This window comes from Dipodomys spectabilis, unplaced genomic scaffold (assembly GCF_019054845.1).
Source record: "Dipodomys spectabilis isolate Male_0828 unplaced genomic scaffold, ASM1905484v1 ptg000324l, whole genome shotgun sequence".
NCBI classification, from domain to species: domain Eukaryota; kingdom Metazoa; phylum Chordata; class Mammalia; order Rodentia; family Heteromyidae; genus Dipodomys; species Dipodomys spectabilis.
In genome coordinates, this window is record NW_024871001.1 from 2710435 (window position 1) to 2734934 (window position 24500).

General features: G+C 38.2%; 1 protein-coding gene across 1 annotated transcript in view; it reads left to right on the forward strand.

Moving 5' to 3' along the window:
- Window positions 1–307: 307 nt before the first annotated feature.
- Window positions 308–24500, forward strand: part of LOC122128141 (cytochrome b-245 heavy chain) — a 41567-nt gene continuing 17374 nt past the window's right edge. Inside the window, exons 1-8 of the mRNA XM_042702436.1 lie at window positions 308–406; window positions 2792–2887; window positions 5478–5588; window positions 12806–12890; window positions 14426–14571; window positions 17210–17400; window positions 21216–21345; window positions 23927–24019. Coding sequence (XP_042558370.1) covers window positions 362–406; window positions 2792–2887; window positions 5478–5588; window positions 12806–12890; window positions 14426–14571; window positions 17210–17400; window positions 21216–21345; window positions 23927–24019 — 897 coding nt within the window. The 5' untranslated portion in view covers window positions 308–361. The remainder of the gene's footprint in view (window positions 407–2791; window positions 2888–5477; window positions 5589–12805; window positions 12891–14425; window positions 14572–17209; window positions 17401–21215; window positions 21346–23926; window positions 24020–24500) is intronic.

Below are 24500 nucleotides of genomic sequence, written 5' to 3' on the forward strand. Positions count from 1 at the left end.
CTTGCTTAATGTGTTTTATCCCACACCAAGACATGGCCAGTTGAGTGACTTGACAGTGGCAAGCAGATAATTGGTTAGGTTTAAAAAAATAAGCCCCCTGACTGAAAAACATCCCTTGAACTCCATCATTTTTCAGTTGTATACATTGCATTCATTTTCCAACCTGTTTTTCTGTAGTGTGATGGTTTAAATATTTAAATTTGTTGTGGAAACAGGCTTTTGCAATGGACCAATGATTAGCTAATATCTGATACTAGAAAAGGAAACCTATTGTCCCAAGGCCACTGTTTTCATTTCCTCATAAGAAGAAGCAGCACAGTATAGAATAAAGTCAGACAGAGCACACTGAACCTCTGTCACAATGGGGAACTGGGCTGTGAATGAGGGGCTCTCCATCTTTGTCATTGTAAGTACCAGCATTATTAATGAATGAATTAATTATGAATTCTTTTACATGTTTAGTTTCTCCTTGAAGCTAAAATAGGGCAAAAATGAGATTTTTGTTATTGTGTGAGAAATTGACTTGCTATATGAACAAACATCTATTTGTATACAGAATGAATTTATTCTTCTAAGTTTCTTAATGGAAAAAATATAATTGGGTACTCAATTCTCTTAGTTTAGTTCTGAGTTTCTAGGAGTAATAAGTTCGCATTTCATAGACAGACTATAAGGCATTCCATGTTAATTATCCCAAAGTTTGAGTTCATTAATTACTCAGAGGGAAACTTCTATATTTTTCCATGTGTTTAAACTACTTAAAATGGTCAACTAATTTTTTTTTATCATTTTTAAATAACAAAGAGAAGATAGAAGGAAATTGACCTTTATTTTAGTAACAACACTAAAAATAACCAAGTTAAAAACAAGTTTCATCTATTCTCTGAGGTCTATACCAGTTATTTTTGAAGTTTACCAAAATCCAAGATAACATAATTAAAATTAACTATCTAGACTCACATATATATAATATGCAATCATATTTAGTAATATAATCTATTTTGAGAAAAATGTAAGTAAAGATTGGCTATGGGCTGGGAAGGTGGCTCAGTGGTAGAGTGCTTGCCTTGCATGCCTGAGACCCTAGGTTCGATTCCTCAGCACCACATAAGCAAAAGAAAAAAGCCGGACGTGGCGCTGTGGCTCAAGTGGTAGAGTGCTAGCCTTGAGTTGAGGAGCAAAGGGACAGTGCCCAGGCCCAGAGTTCAGGCCCCACGACTGGACCCCCCCACCCCTCCGCCAAAAAAAAAGATTGGCTATATTTCAACTAGATATTGGTTTCTGTGCTTTTGAACAGAAAGGATATAACTATGCTACTAAGATGATACTCTCAACAAAGCCATTATGGACCAATTGATTAGAAAGAAATGTGATTTCTAAATTGCCTTTCCAAACATCCAATAATAGAAGCATGCTAGTAAAAACAACACTTACAAATTAGAACTTTTGTAAGGATTGTATCATGGAGTATATGGGATTGTTCAATTGTAGAGATAGAAAGAAATTACATAAATAAAATAAACCAGCAAATATTTTGTTATTAAAGATATTTCATACCAAACCAGCATTCTAGTGCAGTATAAATGTCTGAGGATTTGAAACTGTCAACTTGATTTCTTAGTACCATTTAAGAGACTATTAATCCTATGAAAAACAGTTGTATTATACTTTTAGCTCTTATCACAATTTTCCCTAAGAAATGATCTTCTTTTAAAATATCCACTCAGCTACTTGAAAATGAGAACACAGGGCTGGGAAGGTGGCTCATTGGTAGAGTGCTTGCCTTGCATGCATGAGGCCCTGGGTTCGATTCCTCAGCACCATATAAGCAGAAAAAAAAAGCCGGAAGTGGCGCTGTGGCTCAAGTGGTAGAGTGCTAGCCCTGAGCTGAAGAGCTGAGGGACAGCGCCCAGGCCCAGAGTTCAGGCCCCACGACTGGACCCAAAAAAAAAAAAAAAAAAAAAAGAAAGAAAGAAAATGAGGACACAGCTTCGCAAGCCTCTTGTGAAGCATGACAAGATCAAGAAATGGAGAAGTTGTTTGAGCAACTTCTTTGTAAAGATTAACTTTTTGCAAGTATCTATGGGTGTTTCATAGTTAATACCAATGACTAGTCATTTAATATTTAAGAGAAAATCACTATGGAGCCAGAGGTAGAAGACTGAGAGCATCATCACTCAAAGAAATATTATGCTTGGGATACAATGAAAAAACAAACACAATCTAGAAAGTTTGCTTTGTCTTTAAATCCCATTCCACTCACCTGCTCCGTTATGATCAACATCACCTCCCTCAAGAGTTAAGAAAATTTTATCAAGTAGGATGGAAAGCTTGTCATGTTAGCTCATGTGACTCCCTCTAGTTGGAGAGAGATGATGTGTGGTACAGGGAGGTGACTGATTCTTCAAAGCAGAACTCGATGTCTTGTTGGTAGGGAGATAGGAATACTGATATATTTCCTTCTCTTCTCATTTTGCTGGCCAATCAGTGTGATCTACCTCTCTAATGTCAAGAAGTAAGGAAGAAAAAGAAATGAAATGAAACAAGAGTGTTAATTTTTATTTGGCTAAGGAGTAAAGTAATCATGACAGGGTGGTAAGTTTAATTATAGAAACGAATAGTGACTTTGTTATAGGAAAGAAATGGCTTTAAGCTGGTTGCACCCAGCTTTGTAGCCGTCTTGTCAAAAGATGAACTTGGGGAAGTCCTGACCTTCATCTGACTCTTATCTTGCATGGAATCTACCTATTGAGATACAAAAACATGATGCAATTCTTTTCTGTTTATGCAGCTGATGTGGCTGGGGATGAATGTCTTCCTCTTTGTCTGGTACTACCGAATTTATGATGGTCAAGATAAATACTTTTACACTAGAAAACTCCTTGGGGTAAGTACAATTTGTTCCCAGGCAATATTGACTGGTTCACATTTTTAGCCTGACCTTATTATTTCTTTTAATATTTTAAGTAAGTTTACATTATCAACCAAAACAGCACTATCAGCCTCACTCCCTCCATTACAATTACTTTTTTCCATTCCTGGTTTTTGAACTCAGGGCCTAGGCACTGTCTCTGAGCTTCTTTTGCTCAAGGCTAGCACTCTACCACTTAAGCCACAGTGACACTTCTGGCTTTTTCTGTTGATGTGGCACTGAGGAATCGAACCTAGGGCTTCATGCATGCTAGGCAAACACTCTACCCCTCTTAGCCCAATGAGCTCCCTTCCCATAGCTTAGACTTTCCTTCCCTTCTCCACAGCTTAGCATGCTCCTTTCCTAGACAACACTAGGCCTATTTAGTAAAGGCAGTAAATAATCAGCCTCCAACCACCATTACCTTGGGATGGCACTTCTCTGGGGCAGCTACCACCATATAAGGCAACAAGAGCCCCTTAGAGTGACCTTCAGGTCTGGGCAGCTGCAGGACCCCTTATCTAGTCTGCCATGATGAAGCCCCTGGACCTCATGTCAACACCAGGGTCTCCGCCTCCTAGCCCCTTCTAGCCCTTCCTAAACCTCCTAGCTTATATAGGTCACTTCAGACAATAGCCAGTGCTTCTTCTCACTTCTCCCTTGTGAGAAGGGGTCTTGCCAGCCACTTTCCTGGCAATAAACCTTTCTTTGTTCTCTGCACCTGGATGTCTGGGTGGTTTTCTGGCAAAGTCTAAAATTCTCTATCAACCACTAAGCCACATTCCCAGCCCTCCATTGTAAATTCTTTAAGAATCATTTAAGGCCTACCAGTGTAAGAAACAAAAGCAAGGCAGAGACCAAGAAGCATCCCTTCCCTCCCCCAAGCCATGTGTCATTGTTTAGCTTAAAGAAGAAATCTCTGGAATAAATGTGCTTTTATATTTTTTTCCTTGTATTTTGTGCTGGTCCTCAGACTTAAACTCATGGCTGGGTGCTGTCTTTGAGATTTATTTTTTTTATCAAGGTTCTCTACCACTTGTGACACAGCTCCACTTCCAGCTTTTTTTGGTGGTTAAATGGAGTTAAGAGTCTCACAGGTTTTCCTGCTCAGGCTGGCTTTGAACTTTAATCCACAGATCCCAACCTCGTTGAGTAGCTAAATTTACAAGTGTTAGCCACTAGAGCCCAGCTAATTTTGCATATTTTCTTTTTTTGAGGGGGGGAGGGTTCCGATCATGGACCTGAGCTCTGGGCCTGGGCGCTGTCCCTCAGCTCTTCAGCTCAAGGCTAGCACTCTACCACTTGAGCCACAGTGCCACTTCTGGCTTTTTTCTGCTTATGTGATGCTGAGGAATGGAACCCAGGGCTTCATGCATGCAAAGCAAGTGCTCTACCACTGAGCCACCTTCCCAGCCCATGCATATTTTCTAAGTCACCTAATTCCTACTACTTTTGTCCATGGAGAACCCTCCTCTTAGTGAAATGATCTTCAGAAAAATCAACCTCTCTACATCTGAAAACTTTAAGGAACTTGTAATGGAGACCCTTGAGTTTCTTTCTTTCTTTCTTCTAATAGTAATCTTAGTTTCCATGAACTATCAGGCCTCTTCATCATATATATATATATATATATATATATATATATATAATTATAGGCCAGGTGCAGTGGCTCAGGACTGTAATGTCAGCTACCCTAGGGTTAGGGTGGAGATCAGTACAAAAGCAGTTCAAAGCAAGTGAGGCAAAAAATTAGTGAAACCCCATCTGAACAAAAAGCTGAGCATGGTGACATATCAACAACTAAAGCAAAAAGTTATGGGGATGTGCCTCAAGTGGTAGTACACCTGCCTAGCAAGTGTAAGTGCCTGAGTTTAAATCATAACACTGCCAAAAATAATTAAAATCTCTACTGCACTAGAACTCTATTACACCCTGCCGAAACTATGAATTAATATATTAATTTTAATATACTTTATAAATCATGTGTAAATACAAAAATAATTGTATTGTTATTATTATTGATATCTGCAACTTATCCATAATATCCAACTTCTTTAAACATTACATAGCTTGTAGTTAAAATGATAAAACATTACAGTCTACCAAAGAGTTACTATGAAGATCAGTCTAAGCATTAAGAAAACTTTGTTTCAAATCTTAAAATGGTCCAATATGGGTACGGAACTCAAGTTCATGACATGCATGCTTCAGTATTTAGGAGGAAGTAAACTGATAGCCACAATTGACTGTACAAACAACCAAAAATAGTAGTTGATGCACGCATAGAGGGATGACAACATAGACATGCAAAATGTATCGTAAAATTCTTTCTGTTTCTCTTTATATATAGAAGTGTTCATTAGCAAATATTGGATTGGATTAAGGGTCCAGTTTTAAATGAAAATAAAAGAGGCCCTGAAAGAAAAACTTTTGCTTTGCACAACCTTGGTTTCCAGATCTCTTAGAGGGTCTGGTGTGTGGGCTCGGGCTGGGAACAAGAAGTGAGAGTGGGGCTTTCTGTGCTCATCTGGTGTCACTGTACTATCCCTTATCCTGCTTCCTCTAGTCAGCACTGGCCCTGGCCAGGGCCCCTGCAGCCTGCCTGAATTTCAACTGTATGCTGATCCTGCTGCCAGTCTGTCGAAATCTGCTATCCTTCCTCCGGGGTTCCAGTGCGGTAAGAGCAAGAATTTGACAGTTCCTCTCATTCTCAAAGCCAATATCCAAATGTTGTTTCTTAGGAAAAGCAAGCCCTTGGCTACTACAGAATATTCATGAGCCACGCCATGCTCATGAATAGGCTTTTCTTTTTCCTATATTAGTGGATGAAGCTCCCAGAGGCAACCATCTACTCTGGACAAAGAAAATTTGTTTGTGACAAGGCACCAATCAATGCTGGGAATGGTGGTGAGGGCCTAAAAATTACAACTGGGGAGGCAAAGGCCAGAGGACTGAAGGTTTTCTGCCCAATTTGCGCTCACAGTGTCCCCACTAACAAGTTTCTGAAGTTACAACATCCTTGTCATTTCTAGCTGAGATTATTTAGCCTAGGTTATTTGAATACTCATTTGTATAGAGGAATTTTAAGACCAAATCACAGTCACAGGATAGTTTGAAAATGTGTTGGTGGCATGTAGAACAGCAAACTGTCTCTTGAGGCACAGTCACCTGGGTTTTGAATCCCAACACTCCCATTTAATTTTGCTCCCACCTCACTCACTTGACATGGAGATTTTATGAGATGTGTTCTATGGCACTTCAATGAGCAACAGCAATTACAATTTTCAGTGTAATTTATAGCACATTCAATCATCTTAATTTTAATAGAAAAAAAGCAGATTCATATGCAAAGTTCACACTTCATGTTAAGAATCCTAGAAGGAACAACATCATATGTCTGTAAAACAAAATATCGCTTGCTGCCAGTTTTTATTTAATATATTCTTTTATCTGGATATAGAACTGAGCTCCCATGTTGAAAAATAGCCTCGTTTTACCTCTGTCTTGAAACTCTTCTCATGAGGCTCTTTGATGTCAGGTCACAAGTCTAAATGCTGCTATTACAACATGTGCTGCTTCAAAGCAGTGCAATTTGGGATTGTGTGCTAACCAGGATTTCTTAACTAACAATTCTAGTGAAAACATTGTCTGTTTCTTAGGCTTTACTTACTCTAAAGAGAAAACATTAGAATGGGGATAGAGAAGATTTTTTGTAAAAAGAATGTCATTTCTGTAAAAACAAAATGACAACAACAAACTCTATAGTGCATTGGCTTCATTTGTAAATATTCATCAGTCACCTATGCCACAGCAAAGATGGTATGGAATATAGCTGGACACCGGTGGCTCACGCTTGTAATCCTAGCTACAAGAGAGGCTGAGATCTTAGGATCATGGTTCAAAGCCAGCCCAAGCAGGAAAGTCTGTGAGACTCTTATCTCTAATAAACCACCAGAAAACTGGAAGTGGCACTCTGGCTCAAGTGGTAGAGTGCTAGCCTTGAGCTGAAGAGCTGAGGGACAGCGCCCAGGAACAGAGTTCAAGCCCCATGACCAAAAAAAAAAAAAAAGATGGTATGGAATAGATGGTGGGAAGAAAGAATGAAGCAGTTATCAAGATGCATGGTGCACATAAATTGTTGTGTTAAATAGAAAGCCCTTTGAACATCTTTTTGACAAAAATATATTTTATTTTTTGCCTGTCATGAGGCCTGAACTCTGGGCCTGGGCACTGTCCCTCAGCTCTTCAGCTCAAGGCTAGCACTTTACCACTTGAGCCACAGTGCCACTTCAGGCTTTTTTCCGCTTATGTGATACTGAGGAATCCAACCCAGGGCTTCAGGCATGCTTGGCAAGCACTCTACCACTGAGCCACATTCCCAACCCAACAAAAAATAATTTTAAGAAAGTATTTTACAGTAAGGGTCTCATTGATCCAACTTTTAGTCAAACTTTTAATCCAATAGAATTTCATCTCTGTGGTTTCTTACATTGAGAAAATTATAATCAATTCTCAATACCAAGTGGTGTTGTTAATTGAATTTTGTACAGCTGCCAGTTTTCAGTGGTGACCTTAACATGGCTCTGTGTCTAATCATGTACCCTTCTAACACGTTGAGTTCTTTGGGCTTTCTGTGTCAGATATTTTAGCTGAGAAACATTCTGAACAATGAAATTGTAAAGATGAATATGCCATTCTAAGTGGTTAGTGCAGTGATAAAACTTGCCAAACATATATAAGGTCCTAAGTTCCATCCCCAGCAGAGACATACAGAGAGAGAGAGATAGACGTGGAGAGAGAGAGAGAGAGAGAGAGAGAGAGAGAGAGAGAGAGAGAGAGAGAGTATTTACTTGTAGTGAAAGTATACAATTAAGTCTACTAGGCAATTGTACTAGGGACAAATGTTGAATTAGAGTATGAATGAATTTCCACAAGATTAAAGAAGCTTAGGGTCTTATGAAGAAGACAGAGAATAAACTGGGGATTTCAAAATTATAAAAGTACTATGTAAATAAGATGCTACTCTTTAATATTCTTCCCACATTCTACCATCAGTAGGTATGGACAGGGTCAACTCCTTATCTTGAGTTTGGTAGGTGGTTGCACTTTGCCATTTCTCCCAAATTGTATGTAAATATCTCCTTCAGATACATTAATACTGCATGTGACGAGACCAAATGTACATAAAATAGAGCTACAGAAATTCATACTACACACCATTAACTACGTTTCTTTTTAGTTCCATTTCTCATTTTTCAAAAGCCATAGTTTCAATAGAGCATAGAAGTTTGCCAAGGTGTCTCAATAATTGACCTTGCATTCAAACAAGAGTTTATTAAAATTGGGCAAGGCTTTCAGAAGCACTTCCCCTTTCCAAGTCAATTGTAGAAAGCATAGAGGTAGTTCAGTGGGGAAGCTATGGGATAGATGGCAGCTTGGGTAATTTTTGGTGGCTGACAATAATTCTGAAATGACTCAAAAAAAACAAAAATAATATCTTCATGGTGAGGAGGAACAGAAAGGTCTTGGACAACCAAAAGCAGCAAAGCTTTTCCTCCCACTCTACCAATGATCTGTCTTGCCCCCAATCAGGAAGTGGTAAGATCATTTTCTTGGAAGCCCAGTTTCAGCAGGACTTGTGGCTTCCCCTTGGGTTTGTTTATCATTGACCACACTGAAGTGCCCTAGTGGGACCCATTGCCACTCCACTGGATCATTAGTGGCAAGTAGCTTCAATTTTTCCTTTTAATAAAGTTTATTTTAACTAACATTTTATTTATTTATTTATCTATCTATCTACTTATTTCTTTGATGGTCATAGGGCCTGAACTCTGGACCTGGGCGCTGCCCCTCAGCTCTTCAGTTCAAGGCTAGCTCTCTACCACTTGAGCCAGCTTTTTTCTGCATATGTGGTGCTGAGGAATCAAATCCAAAGCCTCATGCATGAGGCAAGTGCTCTACCACTGAGCCAACTTCCCAGCCCTTAGTTAGCTTGTTAAAAATCTCTATTAATATAAAGTCGTGTTGCTGTTTTTCTTAGTTGTATTTCTCAATCACTTCTATCCTTTGCTCTGGAATTCCATTTATCTTTCTCTAAGAGATTATGACAAAAGCTGTTAAGGGGTATTAATATTTATTGTTTCACCTCTTTGATCATCCATACTGATTATTATGATAAACATAAGATTATGGGGCCCACAACAAAACCATATTTTGCCTCTTCAAATTTACCATGTAAGATCTAGTAAATCCTCTCCCATCAAAAGAATTTGTCAAGAAGTTGAAGATAAAACAGGGGCAAATGTGTATTCATAAACTACTTTGTTAAATGGAAACTTTTGTACAACTACCAAGATAATAAAAATAAATAAATAAAAAGAGAGTAATGACATCTCTGTTGGTTTAGAGTAATCTGTGTTTTGAGACAGTGAAAGTACAATCCATTTATTCAGCCAAAGAGTTATCAAAGAATTTTTAAGAGTATATAGTATACAGATTTTCATATAGTAAGCTTGCCTTCTAGCCGGGGAGCCAAGCTACAGCTAATTCTTATTATATCCTTCTCAATGAGTCTATGCAGCAGGCTTAGGAGAAAAGACCTATAGTGATTATCCAGATGAGGAAACAAGAGACTCCAGTCCATTACTCAATGTTCCAGGCTAAGTAGTACTCCAGGGTCCCAGCAGGGCATATCTGAAGTTAAAACTTGCTTTCAAATGTAATTCAATATTCCTTTCCAACTCTGCTAATTCCCATTCTCTGATTCTTAGAATTCCAACCCAGTGTCACCACTTTAGTAGGGTTTATATTAGTTTATCTATAGTTACATAACAAATTACCACAAATTTAATGGCTTAACATAGCCCTTATTTATGAATTTACAATTGTGTGAGTCAGAAGTGCAGCACCTTGTTACTAGCTTTTCTGCTAAGCATGTCTTGCTACTTAGCAGATTCAGTTGCAGACAAAAGGTGTCTTTTTCCTTGTTTGCAGCCACACAGGGGCAGCTTGTAGACCCTAGAGCCCTTCCACTCCCTTCATGTGTTTCCCTACATCCTTAAGCAAGCAAGACTTCCTTCATCGTAGACTTATAGAGTCCAGTTCAAAGAGTTGATGTTATTGGGTCAAACCTACCCTATAATATGCCTCTTAAAGTCAATTTTGGACTTTACTTTTGCAAAATTCTTTTTGCCACATAAGTAACAAATGTTTGCTCTTTAGAGGAAGTAAAGCCTGAGAAACAGGCAGTTTTCACTAGGATTGTTAGTTAAGAAATCCTGGTTAGAACACAACCCCTAATTGCACTGCCTCCCCTAAGGACTCTTAAAAACTATGGGTTTGGCCGGGTGCCAGTGGCTCACGCCTGTAATCCTAGCTACGCAGGAGGCTAAAGTCTTAGGATTTCGGTTCAAAGCCAGCCCAGACAGGAAAGTCCGTGAGACTCTTATCTCCAATAAAGCACTCATACAACAGAAGTAGTGCTGTGGCTCAAGTGGTAGAGCGCTAGCCTTGAGCTGAAGAGCTGAGGGACAGCGCCCAGGCCCAGAGTTCAAGCCCTACGACCAGAAAACAAAACAAAACAAAACTATGGGTTTGGGAACAGAAAAATTTGTTTCCTTAAAATTATTAACGATACAATTAGTAAAATAACTTTTCTAGGGCTAGACTTATATGTCAGGAAGTTAATGCCTTAGGAATACCCATCAGTCAATGATGACTAGAAGTTGTTAGATATCCATCCAAGCTTTCCAACCCATTGGGCAGAAACTGACATAAAACAAACTAAAAATCAAAATCTCACATATTTCTCTAGTATAGACTGAGCCCACTGATAGATGATCATGGTAATTCATATGATAAAACACCTTTTATTAACTGCCATCTATTCTAAATATTACTACTGCCACTCTTAATTTTGGTGACCACCTTCCAGAGAGAATATTTAAATTCTTGTTTAAAATAATATTTTATTTTATTGTAAAGGTGATGCACAGAGGGGTATAGTTACCTAAGTAAGGTAGTGAGTATATTTCTTGCCTACGAGTGTTTCCCTCTCCCTCATTTTCTCCCACTTTCCCTTCCCACCCTACCCTCAACTCCTCTCCCACTCCACCCCCACAAGTTGTAAAGTTTGCATTGGTTCACCCTTAGTCCTTTGTCTCACCATTTTGTTACTCCCCTTCCCTTCCCCAAATCAGATAAATGTATATACAAGACACAGGGTACCCAAATTAAAAACAGGGACAACAGGGAGTAAACCAAAGGGAAAAATGAAAGAAAAAATAGCTTCACACAGTACATTTGAAAAACTCTTGTTTCCATATCTTGGAGTTCATTTCAATTAGCATCATTTTTATATGGTCATAGGTACAAAGCTGTTGAGCTATTGTGATCCTCTGCTAGGACTACCTTAGACTTATAATATAATTATTACAAGTGAAGGAAACCATGGAGCCTATGTTTCTTTGGGTCTGGCTTTCTTCACTTATGAATGGGGCAATATCACTCAATATTTAGTCACTTAGAATAATAGTGACTATATCTTTTCATTTTATTTGATGAAAATTGCCATGAAACTTTGATAGATAAATAGATTTAGATTCCAGCCACTGGAAGATTTTAGTTTTGATTTTCTTTCCTAGATTGAGGGGGAATAATACTTATTTTACTACATTACATGATGGGTCAACTCTTTGGTTCACCTTCTAAGACTTAACAAAGCCTGAGTCATTTTTTTACATATACCTGGAATCTTCAGTGTTTTCGTCAACAGTATTTCTGCAATTCTAAGTATCAGAAGTCATGATTTAAACAACCTAGCTTTGGTCAACTTAGAAATAGTGTAGCAAACACAGTTTTCTTCACGATTGCTTTTTCTATAAAAATCAAAATGTTTTATTAAAAATATTGTAAGACCATTATGAATGGTTTTGTAAATGAATACATTTAAATATCTAAGATATTTTTGAAATTAAATTCTTGCCTTCTTAAAAGTCTTCTGTGTGATAGTATACTTAGATTCTGGAACAAAGCAGTCAGAACCAGAAATTGTCCAATTTTCAGAAGAGCAAAATTTCTATTTCATCTATCAACTAGTGTTTTTCTTTCTGCTTTGAATATTGGCCTGAATCCACATTCAAACCCAAGTCCACTAACATACACAGGTAGGATAAATTCACTGAAATATGGGCTAAAATACTATTTTTATTGTCAAGGTAATCAGGTAGGATACAAAAGAGCAAAATATTGATGTATATTGTTATCAGATGGCATGGGTTTAAATCACAGCTTTGCTCTTATGTGAATAAAGGTAGAATAATCTCTCTCTGTCTTTGTTTCTGGTATATAAAATAACAATGGTGCTTCCATAATAAGACTCATGTAAGAATTAAGTGAATCAATGCATATAAGTGCTTACAGTAGATCCTTGAACAGGCTCTTGGTAAATGTGATTGTCTTTCTTTTTTGCTGCTATTATATAGTCAGGGATGTTTTCTTGTCGTGTCTCTGACCTCCCATAATGTGTATATAGTAGAGTGTTGTTGGAGCACTAATCACTTGTACTCGAACTATTTGCTTGTCTTTGTCCCTACTAGACTACCAGGTATGTGAAGAAAAGACTGCTCTTTGTTAATTTCTATAGCTCCTCTCTGTCTAGTACGTAAATTACTTAGGAATAACAACAGTATAGATGTATATGCTATCTGTCCAAATTCACTGTTATGAGAACTGTGTCACTTACTAGATGTTTGACCTGAGGAAAAACAACTACATCTCTGGATCTACATTTTCTCATCCATCAAATGCATAGAAAGATGTCATTTGTAGAATAGTTGTGAAAATTAGAAACCTTTTTTGTTAACTATTTCTATTCTATTCTTTCTTAATCCAAAGTGCTGCTCAACAAGAATTAGAAGACAACTGGACAGGAACCTTACCTTTCATAAAATGGTAGCATGGATGATAGCACTTCACTCTGGTAATTTTATTAAGACATTTGAAATTGCAAAGAAAAATAGTACCCAGACAGTTTATTCTTTTCTTAGATACATATGTGTAAGAGATCAGACTTTATGGTTTCATTGGGTAAAGTCAGATGTGCCATTGTTTTAAAATGAGTTCTGTTCAAAATCATTTACAACTCTGTTACATAATATTAAGATTTAAAAAAATAAAAAATAAGATTTATTTCTTTAATCTTTAAAGCTTTATCATCTGAAGATCTTTCTGTAAAAATGAAAGTATGCCATGGGAAAAGTGAAGCTCATCCTTTTCCAAAGATGTTTGTTAATCCACATATAAGAGCCTCTATTCATGGATTTTACAAAATTACCTGGCTACACATATAGACGTGTGAACTTTTTTCAGTAAACATCTAAGAGCATCGGTCCATAAACTGAGACTCCCTTAAGAAAGTACTTATCACCTTCATTATTACTATAGTTACTTTATAATAATAATAATATGTATAATAAATAATATGCATGCATGTTAATAAACATGCATTGATAAATAATAAATAACACATTATATGTATGCATGTAATAGGTATATCTACTATACAATTATCATAATTATTAGGGTGAGAGTGTTGGTACAAGAAGGAACATGCTGGAAGTGGTGCTGTGGCTCAAGTGGTAGAGCACTCGCCTTGAGCTGAAGAGTGCAGGGACAGCGCCCAAGCCCAGCGTTCAAGGCCCACGACCAACCAAAAAAAAAAAAAAGAAGAAGAAGGAACATGCCTAAGACAATCATAGTAGCTCTGCTACTTCCTGACTAGGTGACCATGAGCAAGATTTTAAAGTTACTATGCCCTAGTTTCCTCATCTGTATGAAAAGCTCATATTAATTGTACCTACATCAATGATTAAGGCTTAAGAAATTATAAAGCACTGATAACGGTACTTGGTATCAAGTAAACCCTATACGAATGATTGTCAAATATAGAAAATTCATTTTAAAGATATTCATACAGCCATTGGATTGTATCAATCATTCTTTAATCTTTCTCAGAGATAATTGCAGAGTTACATAAGTTACATAAGTTTATATGACATATGGCATATATAGAATTTTCTTATCCAAAAACAGACACAGTAGGGAAAGAGAGAGATAAGGAGAACACAGCTAACTTCCCCGGAGACAGAGGCTAATCTAGAAGTTCAGAAATTGGTTGAATCTTTAGAAACGTTAGCTCAAAATTTTTACCTCAACACCATAGATGTTAAGAGATTTCCACAACCCTACAGAGGAAAAGAGCTTAACCACTAAGATTCTTTTGCTTCATTATCTTGTCCATGTAATTGTAACTCCTCTGTATAGTATTTTCACAATAAAAATATCTAAAAAAAAGATTCCTTTGCTTTGGGGACCCTGATCTTGTTTATAAGCCTCCTAGACCATCTTTGTGTTCCTTTGACTTATCATAGAGTAAGAGGCTGTGGCTAGAAGCCCAGATTATGATAAATTTGTGCATACTTTAACTTTCCTTGTTTCTCTTCTTTGCCCTTTTAGCAATTCATACCATTGCACATCTATTCAATGTGGAGTGGTGTGTGAATGCCCGAGTCAACAATTCTGATTATTATTCCATAGCACTGTCTAACATTGGAGACAAAGAGAATGAAACTTATCTCAACTTTGCTCGAGAAAGAATCAAGGTAAACCTCTCATTTCCCAACTGAGATGCTTCATAGGCTATCAAAACAGAAGACTTTGTTTTAGTGACTGAAGAACTCGACCTAGCTAGAATAATAACAGAAATTGGCTGATTGTGAGAGATACTTGTATATATGTTATAAGAATGTGAGTACCAAAAAAAAAAAGAATGTGAGTACAGGGCTGGGAAGGTGGATCAGTGGTAGAGTGCTTGCCTTGCATGCATGAGGCCCTGGGTTCGATTCCTCAGCACCACATAAGCAGGGAAAAAAAAAGGCGGAAGTGGCGCTGTGGCTCAAGTGGTAGAGTGCTAGCCTTGAGCTGAAGAGCTGAGGGACAGCGCCCAGGCCTAGAGTTCAGGCCCCACGACCGGACCCCCCCCCCAAAAAAAGAAAAAGAATGTGAGTACAGAGTAAATGTCTCCCACACATCTGATCCCATGTGTAGAGGCTGTCCAACTGTTTTCCAGATCCTTTGAAAATGTGTATACATGGTGACTAAGGTAACTCAGGCTCACCAATGAGTTTGCCATGAGTTGAATAAAGCAAGGAAGGCATAGCTAATCAAACAAATTGGGTTTGCCACTTGCCACAGGAATTCCATGCCATAAAGAAATCTCAGGGAGTTGTTAGAAGAGATCCATGATAGGAATTAAAACTTGTGTTAGATGGTATTGAGGATGGTTTTAAAAAGCAAAGGTTGCCAGGCACTGGTGGCTCATGCCTGTAATCCTAGCTACTCAGGAGGCTGAGATCTGAGAATCTCAGCTCAAAGCCCGCCTTTGCTTTGGTGCCAATAAACCACCAGAAAACCAGAAGTGGTGCTGTGGCTCAAGTGGTAAAGCAGTAGCCTTGAGCTGAAGAACTGAAGGACATCGCCTAGAGGTCAAGCCCCATGACCGACAAAAACAAAAAAAAACAAAAAACAAAAACAAAAAAAAAACAAAAACAAGGGTTTGCTTTGAATTGGGGATGGTCAGGAATGAGCGATGGTTCTGAGATCACTATCTTATTTTTTTCTCCCAAAAGGCAGAAAGAACCCAAGGTGTTTAAATATATAATAGGTATACAAGTAGCATCACTCATGTTTTGTATGGGCTCAAACACAATTTCAAAGCATCTCACTTCATCAGTTACAAAGTAACCTTGTTTGATGTTGATGTTATATGAAGTGACTTGTGTAAATTAGGGAGCGCTTGGCCTAGTTGTTAGTGTCAGATCAACCATTAGCTGACAGTTGTCAGTGATGCTTGTGTTCTTCCTTGCCTACAACAGCTGGGAGTGGCTCTTAGCTGCTAATTGTTATCCTTTGGTGCACTGAGAGTAACTTGGCAGCTTTTCAGGGGCAGACGTAAGAATGTTCAGAGTCAAGGACTTCTTTCATCTCATACATTGTTGAAGCTTCTTACTCCCGGCTATTTTCATATGCCCAATGGTAGAGGCTAAATCACATGACTACCCATTAAATTTCAATCACATATTCCTTATATTTAGGAAAAAATCACGAGAACATTCTTTTCTTTGGGGGAGGGGGGTCCGGTCGTGGGTCCTGAGCTCTGGGCCTGGGTGCTGTCCCTCAGCTCCTCAGCTCAAGGCTAGCGCTCTACCACTTGAGCCACAGCGCCACTTCCGGTTTTTTTCTTTTTGCTTATGTGGTGTTGAGGAATCGAACCCAGGGCCTTAGGCATGCAAGGCAAGCACTCTACCACTGAGCCACCTTCCCAGCGCCCGAGAACATTCTTAATATTTCTGTTATCCTTGAACTGACAGGAGGAACTTTGCAGTATCTCCTTGTTTTATTCTATCATTTCTTGGGTAAGTTTTCTTTACATTGTTCATTTTTGGCTTAGTGATGTATAAGGGAGGCAATATGAACACACTAGCTGAGCTGACACTATCATACTTTGCCCAGATTTGGGGGGTCATTTTTATTTTATCTGAGATCTCCCAGAGTGCTTTTATTCCTTGGTTACATGTGCCTCTTTGCTTTTCCAAGGACTGACCTTGCTGGAAATTGGAAGGGCCTAGACAGTAACCTCTCTCTTGGCATCCTTTATCCAGTAAGTGATGAGTGTAGGCCTTTAATTATCATCTTCTTTGCCTCCAGTTGGGATAAACTCTGAGGTATATCTTATCCTCCAGAGTTCCCCTGCAGGGTCATGCCAAAGCTATCCTCTGTGAGACTTTGAGCTCATGCGCTTGCTTGGCTTTTTCCCTTTTCTTTTGTTGTATTCCTCATTTGCTTACTAGTTTCTCTCAGAGAACATTCTCTAAATCACTGGTCTATGAATTCTCATCTCAGGATCCACTCCTGGTGAACCCAGCCTCAGGTGGTAGGAATTTCCAGAATACACTGGGAAAGCAATCACTGTTGCCCTTTCTGAACTAAAGGGAGAAAGAGTTTCCAACACTTTTAGGACATCGTTCATCATTTTTTACATACAAATTTGTATTTTCTATGACTCCTCAATTGTGTAAACTTTCAAATTAAGAAATAGTTGCTCCAAGTCTATATCTCTCCATGAGGAGTAAGTAGGACTACTCCTAAGGGGACATGAGTCTAAGTTTAAATACTTTCATAAATACCTGCATTTGAGAACTTATGATAATATGTGCGTGTGTTTTTTTTTCTATTTTACAGAACCCTGAAGGGGGCCTATATGTGGCTGTGACTCGGTTGGCAGGAATCACTGGAATTGTGATCACATTGTGTCTCATATTAATTATTACCTCTTCCACCAAAACCATCCGGAGGTCTTACTTTGAAGTGTTTTGGTACACACATCACCTCTTTGTGATCTTCTTCATTGGTCTTGCCATCCATGGAGCTGAGTGAGTTTTTAGTCCCATAGCCAAGGACTTTATGTGTGTTGCCCTGGGAGAAGCACAGTTACTTTCTTACTTATATGTGGTCAACTTGTCTACTGAGGGGATGTAAAAGAACAGCAGAGATCACTTTAGTGGAGACCAGTCAGCAACACTGTAAATTTTGTTGCAGGAGATTTTAGGATCCAGGACAAAATTCCCTGGTCAGGTCTGGCCACTTTCCTTGAAGAGAGAAAAAGTAACATTTCAATCCAACCTCTGTACTTTTCCTGGAACAGACATTTTCTTTAGCTTTAAATAGGAGGAAGAATTGGAGATAGGGTAAAAGGCATATGTAATTGTTACATAGTCTCAGTCACAGAAATGTTTTGATGGCTATGAGTGACTGGTGACAGTCACAAGTGATCTTGGTAGCACATTTTCTCAGGATTGGTCCAGAGAGCCTTATTATAGTAAGATGCCTGGTAAGCTTTCCACTTCTTTCTGGATTCCAAGATGGCGTCACTTTTATCCTGCCTTTCGTTAATTTATGAGTCCAAATAAGAAGTCAGTGTTTCTCAGCAAAAGCAACTGTTAAACAACTGTTACAGTTTCCTCTACCCAACTAACTACTGCTTGCAATGTAGTTATTTATAGCAATCACTCCAAGGAAAATACATCATAGTCTGATTATCTCTGCAAGTATATAACACTGGTAGGACCTTGCATGTCTACAAACTTGCCTCCTGTGACCTAATCACTTAGTGAATTGGATGAACTCCCAAACAAGAAGAGTTAATGATTAATCAATTGAGGTTTTCTGTGGTTCAGCTGGTTTTGACTGAAACCACCAGTTATTTATTGGATGCCTACTGTGTATCAAGACCTACCTTGGGCACTGTGGGAAATGTTAGCAAGAAAAATACATGGATATTGCTTTGAAACATATAATTAAAGTAGCAGCTAACATCTGTTGAGCACTGTTCTGCCTCAAGGTCTATATTTAGAGTTTGATGTTAAATGTTTCTTTTAATCTCTGAACTGTATAAATACTCTTACTATTCCTAGTGACTTAAAAATAAAAATGGTGAAAATATGTAGACTAGGCCCCTCGCAGCTGAAGAGTGACCCAGAGTACAGATGGTCTAAAACAAATTACATGAATGTTCTCACAGAAATACACAGAGCCTTCACGTGCACTTGGAAGGAATCAGCTTTAATACTTGATTTCCTTTTTCTACTGTTTCCTACCACCTGCAGGCCCAGGAAAGTTCCCTGGTAGGTACAGATTTCCAGGAAACTAAGGGTTGGGAAAGTAGATATTCAAAACTCAAACACTCTTCTCAGAACCAAGCTGATTAGGCTAGTGTAGTCAAGTCGAGAATAAAAAGGGGAAGGGTAAAGAGAACAGCTTTGGTAACTTCTGCATATGTTCTAATGTATTTCCTGACTCTGACACCTGATAAACTCTTTCTAAGTGCTAAGAAATCAACAGGGTAGAAAAATCTCTTGACTCTCCTAAACTAATTGAATATCTTTAAACAGAGCTTCATCATAAACATGCTCTTTCAGTGAATTCTAGGGAACACAAAGAATTCCTTCCCCTCTCTAATTTAGCAGTTCTAGACACTGTCTATTTGGATAGTGTCACAGATATCCATCTTCCTATGGAGCAGACAGAGATTTCTTTACTCTGCTGTCCATTGGAGGAGCATCTGTTACTTACACTGGTTAGGTATTGTTCCCAGTCGACAGTGTAACAGTTGAACTAGAATTAAAATTCAGGTTTCCAGATTTCTGGTACTAAACTTGAGAAATACAAAATTGGATTTTTTTCTATCATTTACTCCCTATGTGAGCATCAGAATCAAGAACTTTAATAGCTATCATTGTTTTAACCCTTGATTTATAGTGGATCCTAGTATTGTGCTGGTTCTGGGGCTTGAACTCAGGGCCTGGGTGCTATCCTAGCACTCTACAACTTGAGCCACAGTTCTACTTCAAACTTTTTGGTAGTTTATTAGATAAAAGAGTCATGGACTTTCCTGCCAGGACTGGCTTCAAATTGCAATCCTCAGATCCCAGCTTCCTGAGTAGCTAGGATTACGGCCTGAGCCACTAGTGCCCAGTTTATAGCTGACATTTTTATACATCATATCAATTGGTATGATGAGGTACTATTATATGAAGTACTTTAATGAGGTATTATTATACCTATTTTATGGCTAAATTATTTTACTTCATATTTTTTTCCAAGGGTTTGATCTGAGATTTGAACCCAATGCTACCTGGCTTGGGTTATTACCCTCATGTAAAATGAGAATGATAATACTTGCCTCTAAAGCTTGTTATGATCATTAACTAAGATAATTGGTGAACAACACTTTTCCATGTCTATCCATAGTAATTGCTGCATGTATGGTGATTCTTCCTGGGAACAAAAAGAGGGGGTTAATTAATTTGAATTAAAACATCATCAGAATATACTATATGGAATGATACATTTTAGGTCTCTCTCTAAGACAAATTTTGAAAAGGACTTTTTCTAGTCCTGTAGCTTGAACTCTGGGCCAGGGTGCTGTCCCTGAGCATTTGTGTTCAAGGCTAGCACTCTACCACTTGGGCCACAGCTCCAGTTCCAGCATTTTGCTGGTTAATTGGAGATGAGAGTCTCAGGGCCTTTCCTGCCCAGGTTGGCTTTGAACCATGATTCTCAGATCTCAGCCTCTTGAGTAGCTAGGATTACAGATATGAACCACTGGGACTGGCTTGGTTTCTTGGGCTTTTTTCCCGTATATTTTGAAGAGTATGTTTATTTTCCTTGAAGTCAAGGACATGACTTACTTAACTTGGTGTCTCCATCTTCCCATCATCACTAATCCAGAACTATCTTTTCATGGTTGCTCCATTAGTATTTACTGAGTTTAAGTGAATAATATCTGAACATACTGTTGGCACTAGTGCCTGTAACGATGGCATGATCCCCATAAGGTTAAGTCTTCTCAAACAATTCAACCTCTTAGGTTAATTTAGATAGTTTCATTTTCTTTACTATTTCATTTTTTTAGACAAGGTCTCACTGTGTAGCACAGGTATTCCTCAAATCCATTATGTAACCCAGTCTGGCCTCAAATTAATAATCTTCCTCCTTCAGCATTCTGAGTGTAGGATTATATGTGTGTACCATGACTCCCACTCTAGACAATTTTTATTCTAATTTTTATTCAATTCTAATTTTAATTCAATTCTAATTCTCAAGGCCACTGTTGATGACTGTATGGGTTATCCTACTGCTAGTTACACCCTTTACCTAGAACGTTGTCCTCACAGAAGACAAACTTTTATCTAGTTTGTACAAAGGCACAGTATGGACTAGCATTCAGCATGTAACATTTGCATTTTATCTGGTTTCTTGTGTTTGTTTATAAATCAAAATAGCTGAGACATGGTTTCCCTTTAAGAAAGCATATGTATTGTATGGATGATCTAAGACTTAACCTTTACATCACCCTGACAATAAAATTTTAAAAATAGACTTAACCTCTGTAATAATATAGATATTGATATTCTTCATGCCATTACACAATTTTTCCTACTATACAAGATCATGTATTTTCTTTCCCTTCCTCTAATTTGTTCAGAGATAACATAAGATAGTCCTTTTAGTGAAAAGTATAGGACACACATTAAGGTTTTTAAAGTATGTCCAGAGTCAGGGCTGAGGATGTAGCTTGGTAGTCAGGTACTAACCTAGCACACGTAGGACCTGGGTTCTATTTCAAGTACTACAAAAAATTTTAAGAATCCAAAAGTTGTCTGAACTTAACTTTTTTTTTTCTCAGACGAATTGTACGTGGGCAGACTGTAGAAAGTTTGAATGAGCACAAACTAGTACAATGTAATCAAAGTATCTCCCAGTGGGGAAAAATAAAGGACTGTCCAATACCAAAGTTCTCTGGGAATCCTCCTATGGTACGTATAAATTATCATTACTACTATAGTTTTATTACTGGAAATCTTTCAAATGTGTCTGTAAAGCATGTACCTATATCCTAGAGTTGTCTGTTACAAATGTCATGGAATTTCGAGGATGTTGTATCTGATTTTCTCTATTTAATGCCTAGAATTTTTCTTGCAATACAAACTTTGCACTGGTCAATGTCCTGACATAAAACCTGGTAAAGCAGTGTTTGATTCAAGAGATTCCATCATTTTTTCTTCTGAATGCAAAGACCACGGTAAAACTAGTCAATTTCCAACGGGACACTTTGTTATTCCATCCTACACTGAGGTGAATAGCTCAAATCACTATGAGGAGCATCTTTCTATATGGCTCAAGAATTAGGAGGAAAATCAGGGAAATGTACTTACTCTTTGCTGGCATCAGAAAATCCATTCTACTAGGCATGAAGGAAGCCGGACAGCCATGTTCACACCACCAGACTTATAACACCTTGTGATGGTGCAGGAATTTGACAAAAGTAAGGAAGGGGAAAGATAGTGAAACTGTCCTAGATGGAGTTGTAAAAGGCTCCGTTTTGTTTATCCTCAATATGGTTTCTCCAAAAAAGTAAGAAGTAGGACCTGTAATCTTCCTATCTCTTTCTCTGTTGGCATAAAGTATACTTTATTGGTTATTGTCCTAACTGTAGATGTAAAACTAAATAAAATGCCAACATTTGTATGAAGATTCTGAATAGGATTATGCTTTCTTCAGTATAATATGATATATTATTTTTTAAAAGGCAAATTTATCATTCATTTATTCCTTTCTATCTTCCTACTTTCTTGGTGTGAGAGGACTCTTCTAGATATATCAGGATATGAAGATCCATCTTTGAGACCTAGGTTTATTCATTAATGAAAGCATTAGGCATGTCATTGGACTGTCTCCACTACATGAAAGTGTCAGTAGAAAAAACTGAAAAGGGAACCATTTTGTTGGTCTTTTTCTAGGACAGGGAAAGCCCATTTTGTCAATGACAGATGGCATTAGAGTTCAAATACCTTTATAGGGATCTACCTCAAAAGAGCTGCACAATTTCTGGAACTATTAGGGGCAGTGGCCAAATCTGGCTCCTTTAATAGTACCTCAGTGTGGCACCCAGGAAAGAGATGGGTGATATGAGACTATTTGAAATACCTTCCTATAAACATGATATACAGCAGCAGAACATTTCTGATGTCTGGTGTCAGTATTATTCTACTTTGGATGGAAATGTGGATATTCAAGTGGTCTTAGCTTCCAACAAAATGTTTCTCAAATATATAATTCACTAGAAAGATCATTTGTGAAACTATGGTAAGCATTGCCTGATTTCTTTCTTTTTTAGAATCCATTAAGGAAAAATCATCTTTTAGATAATGTTGCCTTCTAAACATGTTTTAATGCTTTGGAACTCCACTAGCCAAGTCTCAGGGTGAATCTGTCTAAATGTGCTTTTACACAGACACAATGAAGCACTGTGTATTCTAACCAGATGGTTAGCTCCAGAAGTCTAAAAAGCTTTCTATCTGTTCTTTTGGCAAGAGCGTTGCATAGCTTTACAACTTTACCAGAATACTGGAGAAACAGCTAAACTCTTACACAAAATGTGTGATCTTTCAAAAGATTCATCTGACTCCATAGTTAAGAGAAAGCAATAACAGTGTTGCATTAAAAACACCATGTCGCTGAAATGGTATCCTTTAGAGACATTAATTCTGAAACCAACCACAGTCTATTGTAGGGTGTTGCAATTGCGGTTATGACATTGAGAGAAAATCTTATTCTTGTAGGCAGTTCCTCTTTGGAAACTTTCATACTTCAGATACAGTTCCCCAATGAGGCTAAGGAGAAAACTAATTTTTACTAGCTCAACAATTTGTCATAACTTGAGCTTTTTATACATTGTTTTACAAGAAATCTACTTCTCTAGTGTCAAATTTGTGTGTGAGGGGGTGGTGGTCCTGGGGCTTAAACTTGGGGCCTGAGCACTATCTCTGAGCTTCTTTGGGTCAAGGCTAGCTCTCTAACACTTGAAATACAGCTCTACTTCTTGCTTTTTTGGTGTTTAATTGAATGAAGATTAGTCTTACAGACTTTCCTGCCAATGCTGGCTCCAAACTGACATCCTCAGACCTCAGCCTCCTGAGTAGCTAGGAGTACAGGCATGAGCCACCTGTGCCCAGCCAGTGTCAAATATTTTTTAAAAACCTACAAAGGGGGCTGGGAAGGTGGCTCAGTGGTAGAGTGTTTGCCTTGTATGCATGAGGCCCTGGGTTCGATTCCTCAGCACCCCATAAGCAGAAAAAAAGCCGGAAGTGGTGTTGTGACTCACATGGTAGAGCACTAGCCTTGTGGCTCAAGTGGTAGAGCGCTAGCCTTGAGCTGAAGAGCTGAGGGACATAGCACCCAGGCCCAGAGTTCAGCCCCGTGACTGATTCCCCCCCTCCCCCCCCAACAAAAAAAAAAAACCTACAAAGATGCATCTGACTTGTAAAAATTTTTTCCTAAATATTTTATTACCTACTATCCTTAATACATCTCATTGTAGTTTTGCTTTGATTACAGACTTGGAAATGGATAGTGGGCCCCATGTTCCTGTATTTCTGTGAGAGGTTGGTGCGGTTCTGGCGATCTCAACAGAAGGTGGTCATCACCAAGGTATTGGATGGCTTAGTGATTACTAGTAATCTGTGTGTAAGCATATCAGGAACTCTCCCTAAGTTCCCTGATTTGTATTCAGTTTTTTTCAATAAGCTTAAAGCAGGTAGAAGAAGTAAGATTACTACACTGTACTTAGTTTACAAATAAATAGTGGGGTATTTGAATTGGGGGCCTTTTACTTTTACTTGGCTTTTCTGCTCACAACTGGTGCTCTACTATTTAAACCATATATCCATTCCAGTTTATGTCAATTAATTCAAGATAAAATTTTCTACATTTAGTCTGCCTGGGTTGGCTTTCAAATTCGATTTCAGCTTCCTAAGTGGGTAAGATTATAGGTGTGAGCCACCAGCCCACAGCAATAGTGTGAGTACAACATGCTCCACTTTCTATCTTCTTGGCCTCTTGGCTAAGCCAAGTATAAAAGGTAGAAGGTACCACTTCCTCTATTAAAATGAGGCCAGTATCTTTCTCTTCA